The sequence below is a fragment of the Hylobates moloch genome, unplaced genomic scaffold, assembly GCF_009828535.3.
Source record: "Hylobates moloch isolate HMO894 unplaced genomic scaffold, HMol_V3 SCAFFOLD_36, whole genome shotgun sequence".
Classification (NCBI taxonomy): Eukaryota; Metazoa; Chordata; class Mammalia; order Primates; family Hylobatidae; genus Hylobates; species Hylobates moloch.
Window position 1 is genome coordinate 539920 of NW_026652311.1, and position 21143 is coordinate 561062.

Here is a 21143-nt window from a genome sequence, read left to right on the forward strand (position 1 = left end):
CACCCCAGACCATTTAAGTCAGTCCATGGGGGTGGGACCCAGGCACCAGTGGTTTCTGAAGCTCTCCAAATGGTTCCACTGTGCAGCTAGAGACAAGAGCCACTGGCTCACTGACCAACATTCTCACCCAGTAGAAGCAGTGACGACGGTCTAGCAGCTGTGCTTGGATTCACAGGGCTGGGATCACCCCAGGAGATCCCTGACAGCTGGTGTGGGAATTCAGGGCTCAGTTAGAGACCTTTGGGCAGAGAGGATTTAGGGCCCCACTATTTAGCTCAGTAGTGAGCAGCAACCTGTCCTCCTCAACAGCCAACTCACAAAAACCAAAATATATTTACGAGCTGTGTTCTTTTTCTATTCTGAATGGAAATAACTAGTTTGAGGCCCATAAAAAATAACTAGTGTTACAATTTAAGATTACCTATTTGGCTAAACAGAAGGCTGTCTAGGAACACTAGCGAATCTATTTAATTCCTTAGAATACTTATCTGAGTATTTTTGAGAAAGGAAAATGGAGACAGTTGTCTAAAGTTCTATCTTCAGATTACATCACGGACCTTGGAGTGAAACCAGGTGGTCTGTGGGTGGCTCTGGAATGTTGAATTGTTCATCTTTGCTTTAGTTTATGGTTCCCTAATCACTACATGAACATTAGCTAATTAAAATCTACTTTCTGAAACTCTCCAGTAATAAGTGGAGATTAAGAAACAGTCTGTAATCTGCTTTAGACTTGGAATCTTCTTTCATGAGACCAACAGAATGGCTAAAAATTTGAAAATAGCAACAATTGGCCTTGGAGAAAGAGTAAAGGCAAGCATCATTTGTTCACGTGGTGAATTTAGTAAATGGAGTTTGATACAATCATAGTGCCCTAACAAGACCAGTAGCTATTAAATACTAAAGTGCTAAAATTCCAGATGGATCTCTTTAAGCAATAATAGAAGTGTAGGCTCCGATGCTACTGACCTTTGGTGTTCTTCGGATCACTCTCTCACACACACATACTCACAGACACGCATTCACACTCATAATTTTCTGGGCAACTTGCCACCTTGCGTGTCCTCTGGAGCAATTTGTTTTTTCACTGATAGAAGTTTCCTGGTGGGGAATTTAGTTGCAGAGGGGTTAAGCCAGTATAAGGCTTGCTAGTGAGCAAAAAGACGTATCATATGAAACAAAGTTTTAATTTTTATTTTACATATTTATACATAAAACTTTCAAGGAACCCTCTGAATCCAACAGAATGTTAATAGCACATCTAAAAAGGAACTTCAGGTAGTCAACATTCACAAAATGTTGAAAACTGAGTAAAATATACATATTACGGAGAGCTACAACTTCACTACGAGGCAGGCATGTATTTTTTGACTTGTATAGCACCGTCATTTACAGTTCTTCTTTAAAACTACAGTGAAGAATGAAAAGTAGTCAATGGGAAAATACTGTTCCAACTTAAAATCTCTAAACAAATAAAAATAAAGTTAAAACTACTCTCTTTTATTAACCATGATTTGTGGTGGTGTCAGTACTGTACATTTTTTGTAACAATATTTTATTAAAATGCCTGATATTAAGTGGCACAAGTAAAAAATTAAAATAAATTAAGAAGCAAAGGCCAATCACTGGACATTAAGCTTCAGACATTATCAATGACTAACACTGATATTTGTTTCTGCGCCACCTTTAGCAACAGCATTTTTACAACCACAGAAGCAAAATAAATTCTAGCTTGTTCTCTGGTTGAATGGCTTCTTTTCACTTTGCAGGCATTTTCTCTGCCATGTGCTTCTGCTGACTTTCAGCATGTCTGTAAAATAATTAATACAATTATTTAGCATCATGTAGAGAGATCCAAACTGCTTTTCAATCAATAGCTACAGTATCCTGCAAACTGAAGTTCAGAGTTACTGACAGTGAAATAGATGAGAATCAAGAAAAAGTACCTTATTCAAACTCTTTGAACTCTTTAATTTTTACATATTGTGTATGATTCCTTTTATTTAGTAAGCCACTGGATGAACCTGAGACTTTTAGACATTACTACTTTTAAGAAGAAAAGTTCTGTTTGAAAATGAAAATAAATAAACATCTGGGATACTTTTACCAACAAATATTAAATACGTGTCTTCCATGGGTCCTGGTACTGGGGATTTGATGGTGAGCAAGACAATGAGGTCTTTGTTCTCATGGGGAATATGTTCCAATGGAGAGAGACAAGAAAGGAATAAATAGCAAACAAGGAAATAACAGATGGAAATAAGCATGAAGCCAAAAGTCAAAACAAGGTATTATGGTAAGAGTAACTAAGTGACTACTTTATCTAAGGACACATGCAGACACAGACCTAGATATTAACTAAGACTCCTGACAGAAACCTGGAGCCAAAAATCTAATTCACTCCTGCAAAAGCCAATGTCTAACAAATGGCAGGTCTTTGTGGATGTAAAGATATTCCATGTTTGCATGTTTTTCCCCCCAGTTAATCCTAAGGGCATGGTCTTGGCAGTGAGGATAGGGTGAGTCTTCTTATTTATAAAGCTCTATTATGGGCCAGGTCCGGTTGCTCACGCCTGTAATTCCAGCACTCTGGGAGGCTGAGGCCGGTGGATCACCTGAGGTCAGGAGTTTGAGACCAGCCTGGCCAACATGGCAAAACCCTGCCTTTACTAAAAATACAAAAATTAGCTGGGCATGGTGGTGTGCGCCTGTAATCCCAGCTATTCAGGAGGCTGAGGCAGGAAAATTGCTTGAACCCGGGAGGTGGAGGTTCCAGTGATCATGCCATTGCACTCCAGCCTGGGCGACAAGAGTGAAACTCCGTCTCAAAAAACAAACAAACGAACAAAACCAAAAACAAGCTCTATTATGACCTGTGAACCCAAAAATAGGCCAGTGAAGCAGCTAGACAGTGGGGCAGAGGTAGACAGTGGGGCAGAGGTAGACAGTGGGGCAGGCGGGGAGGAGTGTGGCCAAGCTGTTTACATCACTTGAATGGTCACTTCTCAGAGAATGATGGGGTTTGAAGGCTGCAAAAGACAATGGTTTTAGAGGACGGTTTTAGGAAATGATAAATTTGGCAAGAGAAAAACATCTAGGGCTGTGGTTTCCAGCTATAATCAAAGGTTTAGGAATAGTTTGTGTGTGCTGCCCGGACTTGGGTAGTCAGTGATGTCAAGTTGAACTCACTGGTTTTATGCAGAATGTGTCATATCAGGGAAGACAAACTACAAGTACTTTCAGAAACAGGGAAGTGACAACAGTGTCCTTGCCACACTCAGCAGCCCATAAATAAATGGCACTATTCAACTAACAATAAAGGTACTCAGGAAAAAGTACCTTATCAATAGCTCTCCATTCCTTAAAAAATCTGTCCCCTTTAGCAGACCTGTTGATGTATAACAAGAATCAAACATTTTCATAACTAACTCATATGCCTCACTTAAGCAAATCCAGATCAAGATATTTTGATGCCCAGTGAACTTGATTCCACTGTAGCTAATTACAGTTCTCACAGCAATTTTTTAAATATACTACTATGTACATGTACGTGCACACACATACTCCTATGCACATGCACACACATACATCAAAAGGTTTTCTGAGAAGGAAAGAAGAGCAGATGGCACACAACTTCAGAAAATATTGAAAGTTGGGTAATTTTTTGAGACATAAATAAAATAGTGAATTTCATTAAAATTTTAAACAAAGGAGGGAAAGGGTTTCAGTCCATAAAACTAAAAGGTTCTTATCAGCAAGTTATATAAGAGTCCCTATTAGGATTTGTTTCACTGAAGCCCCATCAGAACTCTTTTTTTTTTTTTAAATCAACAATTGCTATTGAGGGCTTACTATGTGCCTGGCAGGCCCTGTGCTAGCCTCTGGGGACACAGTAATGAATGAAAATGACATCACCTTTGTTTTCAGGGAATTCATAGTCAGGTTGGGAGAGACAGCAGATAAATGAAACACAGTGCCACTAGGCTCCACATGACAGAGATGAGATGTTGTTAGGAACACTGAGAAGAAGGTCTTAACACACTCTTATGATCGAAAGCAGGTCACATAATTGCTGGTGCTGTTTTGTAGACCCACCACATGGCTGTTCATGTTCTGGAAACATGCCAGCATGGAATGACCCTGACACGCCGGGGTCAAATCCCCTGGGAACAGTCCTGATTTACATGGAGGTGTAATAAGTTTAATGCACTGACAATCCATACAAGGGGAGAATGAATGCTAAAGAGCCAAGTGTTTGGAGGTCAGAGAGGGCTTCTCCCAAGAAGCATCATCCAAACCTGTGGTTCTCAAATTTGGCTGTGCAAGAGAATTATCTCGGAGCTTTAAAAAAATTCTCATGCCCAGGCTAGCCCACAATAATAATTAAATAAGAGTATCTGGGGTAGGATCCAGGCATCACTATTTTATAAGCCTCCCCACATGGTTCTGTTGTGCAACCCAAATTGAGAACTACTGATTTGAATGGACATCTGGAATAGTAAGAGTTGTACAGGTAAAGGGAAGAGGTGGACCACATGTCCCAGCAGTCCCCACAGCCACCTCCTCCGCCTTCTGAGATCTGGCTGCAGGACTCTGGGGCTGCTGCCTTTAGGGACGTTTAAGTATCCTCAGGTCCCTCCAATGAGGAAAGTTACTTTTCTGCAGCCAGGAGCAGGTGTAGAAGCTTCTTCCCACCAAGAGGCAGGCTAGGCAAGGACATCATGCCCCTGGTGCCCATGGTAGGACTGCTCCAATTCAAAGAATGCCTCCAACACCTTTGAATTAGTGACTCCTCTCCTTTTAACTCTATGGTTTTGCCTGCCCTGTTTCCGATGGTCACACCATCTGAAGGTTATAAAAACATACACTGCAAACCTAAGTATTAGCCTAACACTTAGAGAGAAGAGGAGGGGCCTCTCACCATCCTCCTTGCCAAAAAGAAATGCCAATACTATTCTGAGAGACGGAGAAAAGATCTCTGCTGTCACAGGTAAATCATAGTTTACAAGAGTTTATATATTTTTCAAAAAAAATGTAGGTCCTGATTGTATATTTCACCATTGATTTCCCATAATCTTAACACCTGCATGCAAACTTCTTAAACTAACAAAAAGGGGATGTTTTATAATTGCTGGTGGTGTAGTGCCTGAATACATCTTTAGATGGCAATAATATTATTTGAGTGTTATTGTGATATTGCAGATGCAGGCAAATATGTTCAAAGAGTATGAGAAGGCTTACTGTTTTGTTTTGTTTTTGGCTAGGGATAAGACAATATAATATGTAAAACATACAAAACAGTGCTGCCCGTAAGTCTTAAAAAAGAAAGCTTAAACATATTTTTCCAGCAATTATTTTGCTACCAAAACTATTTTTTATATCATTGCATCATTAGACAATTATTTTACCCAGCATTACACATTGAGATGAGGTCCTATGGTAGGTGCTGGGAGCAATATTATCACTACATATGTTTTCAAGCTTCTCTGGGATTGTTGTAGATCATGTGGTTAACTCCTTACATCATTGTGCCAAGAGGTGTTCCTTCTCTGGAGAGCCTTCTACTCTCTAAATACCATTTCCGGGATTAACAGCAATTACTGTCTTTTGGTTTAAAGATTCCATATGGACTGTCTCAGAAAAGATGCCACAGTGAATATGTGCTCATAGGAATGTTTACAGTATTCCATGTACTTTATATACTTACAGTGACATGCTTTCCTGCAAGGAAATCTACAAAGAAATGCAAAATTTTGACCAGCATTAGCCTAGTTTCCTTGTCCCCTAGGGAGGGAAGCATTCTTTTTACCTTTTTACAAAGAGGCAGTTGGAGCAAAGCCCAGCTAAATACTCAAGTCCTGGAGTTTCCCCATGGTGAGAACAATCTGGTGGCACTGTGGCTGCAGAGAGATGCCAGCATCCCTGCCTTCTGGGCATGGCAGAGGCGATCAAGAACTGGATCATACAAGAGCTTGTGCTTTGGAGAACTCATCACATGGCTGCTTGTGCTGGAAACATGTCAGCATGACATGGCTTATGCCCAGCTTCCCAGGGGATAGTCCTTCAAGGTAAAGTCCTCTAAGACCAGAACTACTGACCTGATTTAGGTGGAGATGTGAGAAGTAATGTACTAACAATTCATCACAAGTGGGGGATGGTTGCTAAAAAGCATGCATTTGGTAGAGACAATGGAATTCTGCTTCCCCTCCATCTGAACAGCCGGCACCAGAAAAGGCTAGGTGAGTTACTCATAGAAGTAGAGGAAGAAGTTCTCTCAAGCTAGTTTTTGCCTAATTCTTAAGATTTCAGACCACCCTGGGCTTCTTTTCTTCTTTGGCAAGAGTGAAGCCACACTGACCTGGTCAAGTCTTCGATGTCCACCAGCATGGCATCCTGCTCTGTGTGCAGCTCATCTCGGATCAGAAGCAGCTGGACCAACTCTTCATTCAAGCCTGTGGCAAATAAAGAGCATTTAAAAACAGATAAAACTGCCTCCAAGTCAGAATGTAAACTATTTACCAACCAGTATACACACAAACAGCTACACATAATAGGAAAGATATTTTTGTAAAAGGTTAGACATCTTATGTTGCAGAAACATGTCTAGTTTTCGTAATTATAGAGGTGTGGGAAGAAAAGGAGTAAAGTAGGAACTATTTCCAATTACCTTCATATTAAGGTGGGAAAAGAAATGGTTAGCTGTTAGGAGAATAGCTTGTTAGAAAAAGCAGGTTTTGTTTTGAAGAAATGTGAACAACAAAGCCTGGAGCACATTAAGTTTTCCACCCTTCAGCTTCAGGATGCTCCTGCCACGCTGACAGTCAGGAGGGGCCCCTCGGGGCCTGACTACTGCATCAGATGCCCAGCTGAAAAGGAAGGTATGTCAGGGATGCTCAAAGCCTTCACATGGCCCTAGGAAAGGAGAAGCCCTATGTGCAGGTTGTTTTAGGAGAAAGTATTATCTGAAGATATTGGAAAGTCAGATTTGTGATATAGTTAGATGTGCAAGACCTGAAGAAATAACCCCTGAAATTTCTAAACAACAGGGTGCCAAGGAAAGTATTACTTAAGACTTATACCAGGAATGAAATCTATAGAGATGGAAATCTCTCCTCTCCTCTCCTCTCCTCTCCTCTCCTCTCCTCTCCTCTCCTCCCCCCCTCCCCTCCCCTCTCTCCTCCCCTCCTCTCTCCTCCCCTCCCATCCATCCCTTTCTCTCTCTCTCTCTCTTTCTTTCTTTTTTTGAAACGGAGTCTCACTCTGCCACCCAGGCTGGAGTGCAGAGGCGCGATCTCGGCTCATTGCAACCTCCACCTCCCGGGTTCAAGTGATTCTACTGCCTCAGACTTCTGAGCAGCTGGAACTACGGGCATGTGCCACCAAGCCTGGCTAATTTTTTGTATTTTTAGTAGAGACGGGGTTTTTTCTTGTTAGCCAGGATGGTCTTGATCTCCTGACCTCATGATCTGCCCGCCTTGGCCTCCCCAAGTGCTGGGATTACAGGTGTGAGCCACTGCACCCGGGCCCGAAATATTTCTAATCTTCCTGAAATCAGTGCACTGGGTTAATTGGGCTCCTGCCACTGAAGAACATGAACAAGCAAAGGCTCTCTCTTGCTTTTTCCCTCAGAGAAGCTAAGCATTACAGCTGCTAGGCCCAGCCACATGGAAGAGAGTGCCCATCTAGCAAGAGCTCTGGGCAGGGAAACAAAAGATAGAATGGGGGTGATCAGACAGGTCCCCCTTGGAAATACTTTTAGATATCCTGACTTCAAATGATGCATTTATCTGCCTTTAGGTCAAACTAGTTTCCATTTTTAAAAAGAGAGCCAAAAAAAAAAAAAAAAAAAAATCACACAAAGAGGTCTAAAATTTCATCTATTCCTGAAAAAGACTAGATGGCAATTTTAGTGTTTAAAAGTCTAAGGAAGATGTTTTAGTGGTAAAATATCAGAAAGCGTTTTTAGTCCTTGAAAGAATAACAACTCTAGTAATTAATTTTCAACTAAAATTAAAATGCAGTTGTAGAATTTTTTTAAAAATCCTGTGAATCTATGGTTTCTTAATCAAAATGTTTGACCCTTTCTCTTAATTTTAAAACAATATTCAATGTGTTAACTTGGCACTGAATATATCCAATTTTTTATTTGGATCTTGTGGAAAAATTTCATTTTTTCCAGTGTGCACTTAGGTAGTCTTTTATACTGTCACTTAGTAGAGTGTTTACATATCTGAACACTTAATGCATATAACTGTTTTTCTAATATGAAGTTTTAAGCTTTTTATTATGGAAAATTTTCAAACTGCTACAAAAGCAGAGAAAACAGTTTAATGAATTTCCATGTATCCAACTAGCTTCAACAATTATCAACTCATGGCCAAGCTTGAATCATTTCTCTCTCTAACTTCTACCGGATTATTTTAAAGCAAATTCCAGGTATCACATTATTTTATCTGTAAATGCTTTAGTAGGTATCTCTAAAAGACAGGGGCTTTTCTTTTCTTTTCTTCTTTTTTGAGATGGTGTCTCGCTCTGTCGCCCAGGCTGGAGTGCAGTGGTGAGATCTCGGCCCCACTGCAAGCTCTGCCTCCCGGGTTCACGCCATTCTCCTGCCTCAGCCTCCTGAGTAGCTGGACTACAGGTGCCCGCCACCACGCCCAGCTAATTTTTTGTATTTTTAATAGAGATGGGGTTTCACTGTGTTAGCCAGGATGGTCTCGATCTCCTGACCTCGTGATCCGCCTGCCTCGGCCTACCAAAGTGCTGGGATCACAGGCGTGAGCCACTGCGCCTGGCCAGCTTTTCTTTTTTAAATTCACATAACTGTAACACCTTCATCACATCTAAAATAAATCAATCTTTACTAAAACATTCAGTTAGTATTCAAATTTCCCTGTTTGGCTCATAAATGCTCTTTTCTTTTTATAGTTGGTTTGTTTGAATGCATTTGGTTGGCATATCTCTTGAATTTCTTTTAATCTGTAATACCGTATAATTATACAGACTCATTCCTCCCAGGGGCTGAAGAGATTGTGAATTTGTTGGCTTAACCACACTGCCTAAGTGAGAATGTTCTCTCTTTCATCAGGCCAAGCAACTGCTTATCCTCTGCATGATCAATCATCTTGAGTGACCACCACTTACCACTCCCTGTGGCCACTTCTGTTAGAGGTCTTTCTTTATTCTGGGGAGAAAGGTCCTTATTTTGTCACCCTGTAATTTTCACATATTGGTTCCACATACTTCCACCACCTGGAGTCCCAGGAAATATGTCTAATTTGATTTTATTGATGATGATGATACCTACGATGAATGTGTATACAACTAAAGTAGAAAGTATATTTGTATAGCAAATGACTTGTAACTACTGAATTGTGTTCAAGAAACAGGTGTTGTAAGTCAGGTACATGCACTGTGCTAGGAGCTGGGGATTTAAAATAAAAGGGACCTGTAACTATTGTGAATCTCGAAAAATTCTTAAAGCTTCTGAACATTTTACAGCTAAAACAAACAACGGCAACAAAAAAGAGCCTTGTGATTCTCTTATTTTCGTGCAATCACACAGGAACCCAATGAAATGTTGTATGAAAAAACTGGACCAAGGAAGTAGCACTATCCCATGATGTTTTACATTGAATATCCTATTTTCAAGCATATCTTACACTTACTTTCTATCTGGGAATGGAGATCATTGACTATCACTTGTAGCTGCCCAATAGTCATGTCTCTCAGGTCGGTGGGTTTTAAACTTCTTTTCATCAAGCATTCACTTATATGAGGCATGTGTGGCAGCTGAAGATACAAAGGAGAAGAAACGGAGGAGTGAATAGAGCCACAAACACACTGAACGTAAGACCCAGTCTTCTCTTAAAAGACCCACTCATCCACCCACTGCAATTCAGTGATTAAAAGCTTTCCCAGTCTGTGTCTTTCCCAATGTGGGGCCCTACATCCACACTACATTACCTAATATGCAATTGGCATCAAAACACGACATTACCAGCATCAAAAGCTTTTTGACTGGTCTTTAATATGGGTTGTGAGTCAATGTTATAGCCACAAATGAATTACCAAGGAACATCAATAATATCAATGACATGGAAAAAATTAGTATCAGCTACTATTTAATAATTTATGCCATGCTACAAGCACTGTGCTATGTGCTTTGAATACTTTATCTCACTGAATCCTCACAATCATACTCTGACACAGGTATTATCATCCTCATTTTATAGATGAGAAAACTGAGACTTAAGTAACTTGCTTAGAACTTCATAGCAGGTCAATGGCAGAGCTAGACTTAAACTCCAAAGTCCAGGACTCCTATTCACTATGCTATATTGTCTGTATTGAAACATGAGAATGAGAATTATAGCAATAGTAAGTTTGCCAAGACCAATAGGTTCTTAGACTGAGATCGCTTTAAAGGAATTTAAATATTCCCGTGGCAGCTAATATTGTTGCTAAGAAACAGTAGATATCAATCAAGAGCAAACTTTACTTTTGTGAAATCTATTGCTTATGTATTTTTCAGTGCTACAGTAGGAAGGAAAAGGAAACAAACTTAATCATTTCTCAGTGACAGGACTTTTTACAAACTACCTTAGAGAAACCCAAGTTTGCATAATTCTGGGAAAGGACTGGGACAGTGTCAACCATTTCCGGCCCCGAAACGCTTGCATTTCAGCCTTTGCTGCTTACAAGATCAGCGACGGGAGACTTTTTCCTGTTCTGTTTCTCCACTTCTACTTGCATTTTGGCCATTGGTTTGGCCATGGCAAGAGCCATTTTGGCTTCAGCTTGCAATTTCTTTTGCCTTGTAAGGAAGTCCATGTCATCCAAGGATTCAGACTCCTCTTCAGTAGTGTCTCTATCAGAATAGGAAGAACTCTGTTTGCTCTGCAAAGGGAAAAAGAGCAGCCTGAGCCTTCCATGCATGCCAACTAGCATCCACTTAGAGATGGGCTACAACATCCTCTGAGCCTTCTCTCAGAGCAGCTCAGAGTTCCCTCCATTAATGTGACTTGCTGCTTGAGTTGACAAATCTCAAGTAACACAAAAAGGGTCTAGTTTAAAACAGATTTTAGCATAAACAGAGAGAGCAGTATAGTTAATAATGAGAAATATATTTACAACAATCTTGAAATATGTCTTTGATTCTTGGTCTCAAAACTTTCCTGAAGTGACCAGACATAACAAAATATTGACTCAGAGCCAAGGCCCTATGTAGGTTCTTTGCGTGGACAGGATCTCGGGTATCCAATGATGTTCTGATGCTGCACTGCACTCAATGACAACAGTTTCCTCTTTGTTGGTCTTTGGTAAAAAAAAAGGCTATAGACAGACCTCACAGAGAGGAAAGAATTCCAGCAACAGGCAGCCATGATTATTCAGCCAACTTCTGTAATGGGAAGGAAAGACATGAGCTCATATTTCTAAGCCCAATAGGGAAGAACTGGATTTAGCTTATTTTCTCTTTATAATTTTTAGAGCATATCTAATTTCTCTCTCTCTCTGATATGGTTTGGCTGTGTACCCACCCAAATCTCATCCTGAATTGTAACTCCCACAATTCCCATGTGTCGTGATAGGAACCCAGTGGGAGGTAATTGAATTATGGGGGTGGGTTTTTCCTGCACTGTTCTCGTGATAGTGAATGAGTCTCACCAGATCCGATGGTTTTAAAAAGGTAAGATGTGACTTGCTCCTCCTTGCCTTCCGCCATGATTGCAAGGCCTTATTAGCCATGTGGAACTGTAAGTCCATTAAATCTCTTTCTTTTGTAAATTGCCCAGTCTCGGATATGTCTTTATTAGTAACATGAAAATGAACTAATACACTCTCTCTTGTTAGAGACAGGGTCTCATTATGTTGCCCAGGCTGGAGTGCAGTGGTGTTATCATAGCTCACTGCAGCCTTGAACTCCTGGGCTCTGGTGATCCTCCTGCCTCAGCCTCCTGAGTAGCTGGGACTATAGGCACCATGACCAGCTAATGTTTGTATTTTTTATAGAGACAGGGTTTTGCCATGGTGCCCACGCTGGTGATTTCTCTAATGGTTTAATATGAAAATAGTTATTAACTTTAAGAAAGCTTATCTATCTATTTTATTACAACTTTGACTTTTTAAGAAGGCTTATGTATCTCTATGTTATTACAACTTTGACTTTTTAATCATTGTCAAATTTTAGGAGCATCCAATTCCAAGAAACTTTTCTTTTTTAATCTCTGAAATGTTTGTTCCTGATTCACAACAGAAAAGAAGCTAAATGGCCCGGAAATCACAACACCGAGCTTCAGCTGGTGCTGTTTGGACTCACCATGGGAGACAAGGGGGTGTCCAAGCTGGTTTCAGTCTTACTGTCATCAGCATCACTGTCCTTATCACTGCCACTGTCGTTGACAAAGCATATCTGCAAGTTCATCCCACTCTGCAGTCTGGGCAGAAACAAACAGGACACTAGTTCTACTTAGCTGTTTGTTATTTGGCTTCAGCCAATAGAACTGTCTGATTTTGCTAACAGAAAGTAGTCTTACGTGTTCTTCACATGGAGAAGTGAGCAACCAATATTACTCTCCACATATAAATAACTCTTAGTAGAGGATTTTCCAATGTTCTGTGAGTTTTTTCCTTGCCTGTTTCATGGTAAGTGGAAAATAATTTAAGGCCACATGTTAGAGCACCCAGCACAATGTCAAACAGATAGTTGGCGCACAAAAAAATGTGTTGAGTCTTTGAGTTTACAGTCCTGTCAATCAAGATGAATGGGGTCCTCGGGCAAATAAGGCTGCGTGGTGTCATCTAGAGAACCCGCCCAGGGGGACAATCAAAGACTCTCTCACTGGAGCCAGCATCCCAAGGCCACAGCTCTCTGAAGAAAGACTCCTTTTCTCCCAAATAGACAGAATAGGGTCATCTGAAGGAAATCTTTAAGGCAGTTGCCAAAAGCCAACCGAGGGAGCTCATTTATATCACTGAGAAAGAAAAACACCACAGGTTCACACTTAAAAAAACGTAAGGAAGCCCCAAACCCAGGTAGGAAGGTGCAGCCTTAGAACACAGCAAGGTTCTGCAGACCGCCTCCTGCACACAGAACCTCAGGGACAGAGACCTTTGGGAAGCCGTTATACATGTGGTGAATCCTGAAGCTCCAGGGCTGCTGATGTTGGAAGCACAGTCACAAAGGGTAACCTGGCCATGTAGCTGCCACTTGCAGGCCAGACTGCACAGCCAACTTTTTGTCCTAACCTTCTTTTGAAGTTGAACACATTTCAACACTATTTGGTGATAAAGCGTTTTTAAAGAAGTAGTTTTCCTAGCATCTCTAGTAGCCCCAGTCTCTGTGTAAGCTTAGGGAAAGAAAAGGCAAAAGGAGGTTCCTACGCAAGAAGAGAGCCCAAGGAAGCTGACCTAAGCCAGGTTTAGGGCAGAGGATGCTGAATTTCTCTGGCATTATTACTGCCATAGGAAGAAATGCTAAGAACAACTTACCTGAGATTTGACTTTTCAATTCCAATGGTAGGAATGCTTTGTAGAAATTGCTCAGATCACTCATTTAAAGTGCTTCTTTTATTGAAAACAACACAGAACCCAGAAAAAGAAAATCTGATTTAACATGGGAACCATAATTGTTATGGGTATGCACTGCCACCTATTGTTAAATTCTATAATTACTGAAAATCCCAGCTTACAACCCCTGTAAGAAAATGCAGCCATTCCCTCAGTCTGCCCAGCTGTATTTGCTCCCTACCCTCATGGCACAGGCAAGGGGGAGCCAGGCCCAGAGCTAGGGGTTAGAAAGCAACACACCCCACTCTGATCATCTGAAGGTGCTTGTAGTGAGCTGAACTTAGGTTCTGAATCCTTACTTCTTTCTCCAGGCACCTTACAAAAGCTCTATGACCCTCAGTTTTCCTCATCTGTAAAATGGGTTGAATAGTAGCAAACCCAGTGTTATGCAGGAAGGATTAAAATAGTTCATTCAGAGCTTAGTGCAGGGCAAGTGACCTGTACATGTGAGTTGCTCTCCATTCTCTACTAATAAAGTCTAAACAAAAGAAACAGAATTTTAGAGGTGAAGTGACTCTCTAAAGTCACTTACTCTAATACCGCTTGTCCTGTCACAATAATCCCTGATGTAGAATCAACTGAGACAACACATTGTCTATTAGGCAGTTCGTTCTTCTATTGAGCTGGGATTTGCCGCCTTTTTACTTTTATCCATTGGATATACATACATACATAAACACACACACACACACACACACACATATATTTTTTTTTCCTGCAGAAATATAGTATGTTCAGGTTACCCTTTGATTCCATGCAGGTTTAGAAATTTTAATGTCTGTCAGTCTAAAAAAATAAAATCAACCCCCTTTTAATAATAATACTCAAGATCTATGGATTGGAAGATGGTGGAAAAAAAGCTGTTAGCAAATTAAAAACAGACACATTTTAAAGACAAACCCTAATTTGAATCTAGGATTATGTAGCATTTTCTATTTATTGAATAAAGTCTTGAGAAGAAGGGTCTGGCTACTGGATACACAGATTATAAAAATATAAAATAACCCACAATACAAAATACAAAGCAAAATAAAGTTTACAATGTCCAGAGATATATATTTTCACTCAGAAGAAAGTCTGATCATAAAGTCTGTTGTTCTGCTGCCACGCTGACTTCTTTTTGAAGGATTAATCCAGACTTAAACATCCCATATAGTCTAACTCAGGAAAGGAAAGAAAAAAAAAAAAGTTGGGGGAGATTTAGTAGTCTGCGCAAAATCAAAAAACGCCGCAGGTAGAAATTCAGAAAATCGCCTTAGTACCACATTATCCCCATGGGAAACTGAAGAGAGCTTCTTATAGGGTGAGACATAATTCCTTATAGTGGTAATCACCAAGAATGTTACTCTCAGGAAGAGGAAATTATATGACAAAACAGCTAATGGTTCAGAGGGGATTTTAGTAAAGACATCTTAAAACAAGCTCAGGTTTCAAGAAGGATTTGTTTGCTTTTAGCCTTTAAGCGGGTTTTAAGATGAAGTCAGCTCTTGGTGAAACTCAACCACAGCTCCCAGGCAGCCTGAATGGATGAGTGGGGCCACCTGGTGCTGCTGAAGGCCTCTGTGCCCAGGGTGGAAGAACAGATAACCCCTGTTCCAGGACCCTGCCCACCCTGGGAGACATGGCTGTTCTTGAGGCTCACATCTGAAAACCGAAGTTCCCTGGGCCTCTGTCCCTCACACTGCAGTGCATCTGGCTGCCCTCATAATCAGTCTTGCAAAATTCAGGCTGCAGGGTGCCTAATTTACCTAGATCTCTCAAGCACAGTCTGAGGTGAAAACAAAACACGATCTTCATCTTGTTAATTAGAGATATAATTTCAAGGTATCCAATTCAAGGTTACTTGATGTTTCAAGTGGCATTTAGCAGAGCACTGTGCAAAGGCTGCTGGAAGTCAGCCTTGCCTGTCGATTTAATTTCTGAAAGGTCTGTCCTGGTTATCCCAGAAAGCTCTTCTCCCTTACACACCACAAGGCAATTAAAAACAATGCTGCTGCCCGGAACTACTGGCAGGGAGCACCAGGAGTCTGGAAAGAGAGTGTCCTTGATGGAGAATGCCCAGAAACATGAAGAGATAAAGACTAAGTATGTCTTCTGGACATCTCAGTGTGAGCAGGAGTGGCCTCTGTGTGACAGTGCCTACTGGCCAGGAGCAGGAGGGCACTTGGTCGGGAGGCTGCACAGCAACCACGTCTGCTTGGCATTTACAGTGAGGAAGGCTGTTATTTAGAAAACACTGGTGCTGACTTCCAACTACTGTTACCAGGGATACTATTAAAATATGCACAGGAGTTGAGATGATGGCAGAGATGAAAAGTTTTTAACTACGAAGAGAGTATCTCAAAAACTCAGCCAAGTGGTAATATGATTTTGTATAAAGGTAACATTTCTTTCAAAATACAGGGACAACAGCAGTTTATTCCCTGAGAGAAACAATGCCACGGCCCTAAAGTCTGCTGGTGACTTCTAGAAGAGCAGTGGTCATTGTGAATCGGGTCTTTGTTCTTGGCTTTGGGTTGCAGTGACCGGGATTGGGCTGGTCTGAGGCCAGTTCTGAAGCCTGGAACTACTTGCTTTTTTCTGATTTTAGGAATGGGAATCTCCTAGCACCTGCTTAGACCACTAGTATCTACGTATAAATGTTCAAGATTCATTGGTAAGATTTTTATCCCCCTGTCCACAGCACCTTGGCTCACTTTACTTGAACTGTTGCATTGAATTTTAAAGTATGTTCATTTACATTCTCTCCCGGGGCTGTATAATCATCTGTGGATTACAGGCAAGATATAGTAACTCAGAGAAGTCAAATGACTTGCCCCAGACCTGCGACAACCTCTTTATAAAAACGATCTCAATTCTTCCTCTCCTTATACCCATCTCCTCTGTAATGTGACCCTGCAGCTTCTCCCATTAAGAAGTGGAGTCTATCTCCCTAGCCCTGGGCTGGCCTTGGAACTTGTCTTTGCCAGTAGAATGCTGAGGAAGTGATGGTATTCCAGTTTCCCCCTCAGGGAGCCCTGCCACCACCCTCAGAACAGGTCCAGGCTAGCCTGCTGGCAGTGTAACTTCGTAGCACAGAGCTCAACCGGCAGTTGTCTCAACTGAAGCCCTAGACACGTGTGAGAGCCTAGCCACCTCGCTGATGGGAGATGATTGAGTAAGCCTGTCCAAGCCCAGCTCAGATCAGAACCACCCAGCTGACCTATAGGATCCTAAGGAGAAGTAAAGCTTGATCATTGTATGCTACTGACATGGGTGGCTTTTTAAAAAAATTATGCATCATCATCGTGGCAATAGGTAACTGGTACAGGGTCACAAAGCAAGAGGCTACAGGCTGGACTTCTGATTTTAGAATCCAGTGGCCTTTCCCTTACACTACACTTAACCTCAGGTTTGAATTTATTAGATCCTTTCTATATCTGGAAATATAATTTTAAAGGAAATATGGCTCCTATACTTGCTTATAATTTTAAGGCAATTGTATGGCTTTCCTTAGGAAACAGAATAAAAGGGAACGTCCCATATGCCAGGGACTTCAAACATGCATTGCTCATTATCTGCCTACAACCAGTGTGGCTCGAGAGCCATTGGTCCTGCTATGCCATTCATTACTCAATATCCCCAACAAGTTTGTGGCTGGGTCATTAAAAAATATTATTTCCATTTATTTTAAAGGATCTTTGATGCTTGATTCAAAGATTTTATATATAATGAATAATTGCCTATATTTTTATACTATATCTTGTTCTGTTTCATGAGAATTTCAAAAGTGATGAAACATAAAATATGGATTGTAACTACTCAAGTAGCTATAAACACATTTCATTTTTCCGAGAATCTGTCATGAAGAAAGAATGTGAGAACAATTGAGGTTTGGGTAAGCTTTAGATGTACTGCACGTGTGATGGTGTCTCTATAAAATGTGTTCAGTTAGGTTAAAATGAGGTACGCTACTCCTTGTAAATTGTAAAATAGTTTTCCCATCCTGCAAACTCTGCCCCTTTCCCTTCTTTTCCCTACTGACTGTTCCAGGTTGATATTTACCTTGAGTTACAGAAATGCCTATTGCTACTTAAAAACACAAAAAAAGAAACAAAAGGCAAAGTTTCTGTCTCACAACATTTGTTATGAAAATACAATGCTATATTTTAGCAAATAATGCTGGTCCAACACAAATCATCATACACACACAATGACTATAAATGATTTTTATAACTATATAAGGTAGAGAACAAAGAGTTACATGTTCATCCATGCATTCATTCATTCATTCATTCATTTGATGATCAGGCAATAATAGTTCTGTAAATTTCATGGCACCAACAAGCTGGTGCTGAGTAGCTGCTGTCCCTGTCAGCCAGGGCACACACTTTCTAGTTTGCTGCAGTCCCCAGTATTCTCTATTGCTTTTTATCTGCGCTACTTCACTCACTTATGCTTCTTTTTGGCTCCTGAGGGCATTTTATGGTTCACAGCCCCTATATTAAGTGATGCAAATAAAAACTAGGTCTTCTAACAGATACCAAGTGCTTGGATCATTAAGTCACAATGTATAAATAGAAATCTGGAATACACAGAGCATTGGAAGGGACCTCAAGAAACACTTAGTAGAATCTCCCTGTCTTACATGTGGGAAAATACTTTTGCTACCTGGACATTAATAAGGTGTTAACCAGAAGAGTGAAAGAGCAGAGAACTGCAGAAGGAAGGAGGTCTTGGTGAACTGAGGTTGGGAGGAATAAATACAGGGGACAGATAGAAAAGCTGACCCTCCAGTAGTTATGTGCCCAGAGAAGTTATGGGTAGTTTCTAACTATATGCCAAACAGAAGATTGGGGAGGACATTATGTCTCTTTATATCCTGTCCTGATCCCCACCTTACAGGACTCAGGTGTTTGGCTTCCTCAGCAGAAGCTGATGAAGGCAGCTCCAAAGGTAGCTGGAGTGTGAATGGCCCTCTCTGGGTTTTCTCCTCCTAATCTTATGCATACTTTTTTTCTGCTTGCTCTTCTAAGACTAGTTCCGGACCCTTCCATCTGTACATGTTCACATGATGGCTGGTAAGCACACCAGCCATTCTGTGGCACCACATAGCCACAGAATCTCCTCACTGACTTAAGCAACTAATAGAAAAGGGAAACTACCACTCACCAGCTTTTCTTTGGAGAAACATCGCCCCTGTATCCTAACCCAGATCTCCAGAGAGCTATAAATACTTGCATTCCTCAGACGGCTGTTGGTTCCAATTCTACATCAGTGTCCATTTCCTTCACTAATGACCACTTTCACGTAATTAAATTTGGAATTATAGGATCTTAATGTTGGGAAAATGCATTTTCAACTGAAATGTTCTCCAGCATGAATGAAAGACCAGAATGAGGCCTCTTCTGATACTAGGAATAAAACAGCCATCTCTCGTAGGCACCAAATGTTATCTACTTCCCTCTTAAATAAGGCCAAGTAATTTCCAAGTAATCTGTATTCTGAAATTAAAAGTTACTGTTTTTGAGCATCTACTATGTGTCAGGCATTTTACTATTTTACGTCTAACCCTCAGATACACATGAAGTAGGCACTGTGAACCCTGTTTCACATATGAGAAAACAATGGCTCAGAGAGGTTAAATTACACAATATCACAACACTGATACTTTAGGAAAGTCCATCTTGAGATGTCAGGGCACTTTAGAAAGGATGAAACAAATTCATTAATGGTAGAAAAGAAGAGAAGAAAGATTAAAAAAAAAAAAGAAAGAAAGCAAACCAAAACCAAAACCAAAACCAAAACCAAAAGCTGGCAACAACTTAAATGCTTAACAATAAAAGATTGATAAAGTATATTATGGTGAAATATATGATGTGCTATTCTGCAGCTAGTAGAAATATTAATCTTATGAATAAGATTAGTCCAATATTATTACATTAGATGAATCTTATGAATAAGTTTAGTCCAATATTATTAGATTAGATGAAAGTTTCCAACTGTTAAGTAAAAGAAAGTAGGCTAAAAACAGTACCTATGCTATAATTCCAATTTTATAAACAAAAATATGGAGATTTATGCATAGAAAAAAAGTGAGGACATACACCTTTTTTTTTTTTTTGGTGAAAGAGATTCAGTTGGCTTTTGATTTTCCTCTTTTGAGCACCTCTAAGGTGCTACATATGGGCACTTGGCAGGAATTTATTTATTTTTATTTTTATTTTTTTGAGACAGAGTCTCACTCTGTTGCCCAGGCTGGAGTGCAGGGGTGAAATCTTGGCTCACTGCAACTTCCACCTCCTGGGTTCAAGCGATACTGCTGCCCAAGCCTCCTGAGTAGCTTGGACTACAGGTGCCCGCCACCACACCCGGCTATCTTTTGTATTTTTAGTAGAGACAGGATTTCACCATGTTGGCCAGGCTGGTCCCGAACTACTGACCTCACGTGATCCACCTGTCTTGGCCTTCCAAAGTGCTGGGATTACAAGCATGAGCCACTGAGCCCGGCCTTGGCAGGAATTTAAAAAAGAAAAGGAAAGAACATGACCAAGTTGATGATTAGCATTTGTGTGCTGGAGAAAAGGTGAGTAGATCAGTGTTTGATAGCTGGAAGAAGATGGCTACGTGTCTGACTTAGCCATGTCTATGCAGGGACTGACTCACACATGAGTCAGGCTGGGCTTTTGTTTTTGGCAGGGTGCTGGGGGTGGTGGGAGATCCGTGGGCAGCAAGAAACATATTTTCTTATAAGAGAACATTTCTGTGGATGGACTCTGATTCAACTGTTGACATCCCTCCTCAATCCAGTCTTGATTTCATTCTCCTCCTTGGGTCTGCAGTAAATTATAGACTCTAACGTAATTGATATAAATTTAACTGTTTGTATTTTTAAAGCCATGCTGCCTATTTATTCTGCTCAGCCCAGACAGAGTTTAAACATCTATCTACCCCACCTGCTGATGAGTTTCGGCTGTTGAGGCAATGAAGGTTAGAGAAGAAATACTTCTACCCTTCCAGACCTTTGAAAATGTTCATGCGGACTGGGTAAAAACATGACAGCGGAGAGTCAGTGCCTGTGTGTGTTTCTGAGGCATATTCCTGAAGTAGGCGAAAATCTTAATTGAAAATTATTTTATTCTTTTGACCACTAAAGCACTGCTTTACCACTTTTTATGTTCATGTTTAGAAACATTTTGGGGCCACCATTTAGGCTTGGTTCCATGGTAAGTTTCATCTCAAAAACATTGGCTTTCATGATTTAGTTTGTGACTGTTTGAATTCTAAGCAGTCATGAAAAAGAATGCAGTGGATCGATAAGATTGCATTGATTCTATGAAGCATGGTTATTTACATTTTGCAGTCTTCATTTTTTATTTTTTGAAACAGAGTTTTGCTCTTGCCACCCAGGCTGGAGTGCAATGGCATGGTCTTGGCTCACTGCAACCTCTGCCTCCAGGGTTCAAGCGCCTCTCCTGCCTCAGCCTCCTGAGTAGCTGGGATTATAGGCGCCCGCCACCACTCCTGGCTAATTTTTGTATTTTTAGTAGAGATGGGGGTTTCATCATGTTGGCTGTGCTGATCTTGAACTCCTGATC

The 21143-nt window shown here is 40.7% G+C and overlaps 1 protein-coding gene across 6 annotated transcripts in view; it reads right to left on the bottom strand.

Moving 5' to 3' along the window:
- Positions 1 to 1170: 1170 nt before the first annotated feature.
- Positions 1171 to 21143, bottom strand: part of LOC116463426 (schwannomin-interacting protein 1) — a 597626-nt gene continuing 577653 nt past the window's right edge. For all 6 annotated transcript variants that reach the window (XM_032146522.2, XM_032146524.2, XM_032146523.2 and 3 more), the window contains 5 exons: positions 12317 to 12434; positions 10699 to 10896; positions 9666 to 9789; positions 6356 to 6449; positions 1171 to 1807 (listed from right to left, as the gene is read on the bottom strand). In XM_032146522.2, coding sequence (XP_032002413.1) covers positions 1756 to 1807; positions 6356 to 6449; positions 9666 to 9789; positions 10699 to 10896; positions 12317 to 12434 — 586 coding nt within the window. In that variant the 3' untranslated portion in view covers positions 1171 to 1755. The remainder of the gene's footprint in view (positions 1808 to 6355; positions 6450 to 9665; positions 9790 to 10698; positions 10897 to 12316; positions 12435 to 21143) is intronic.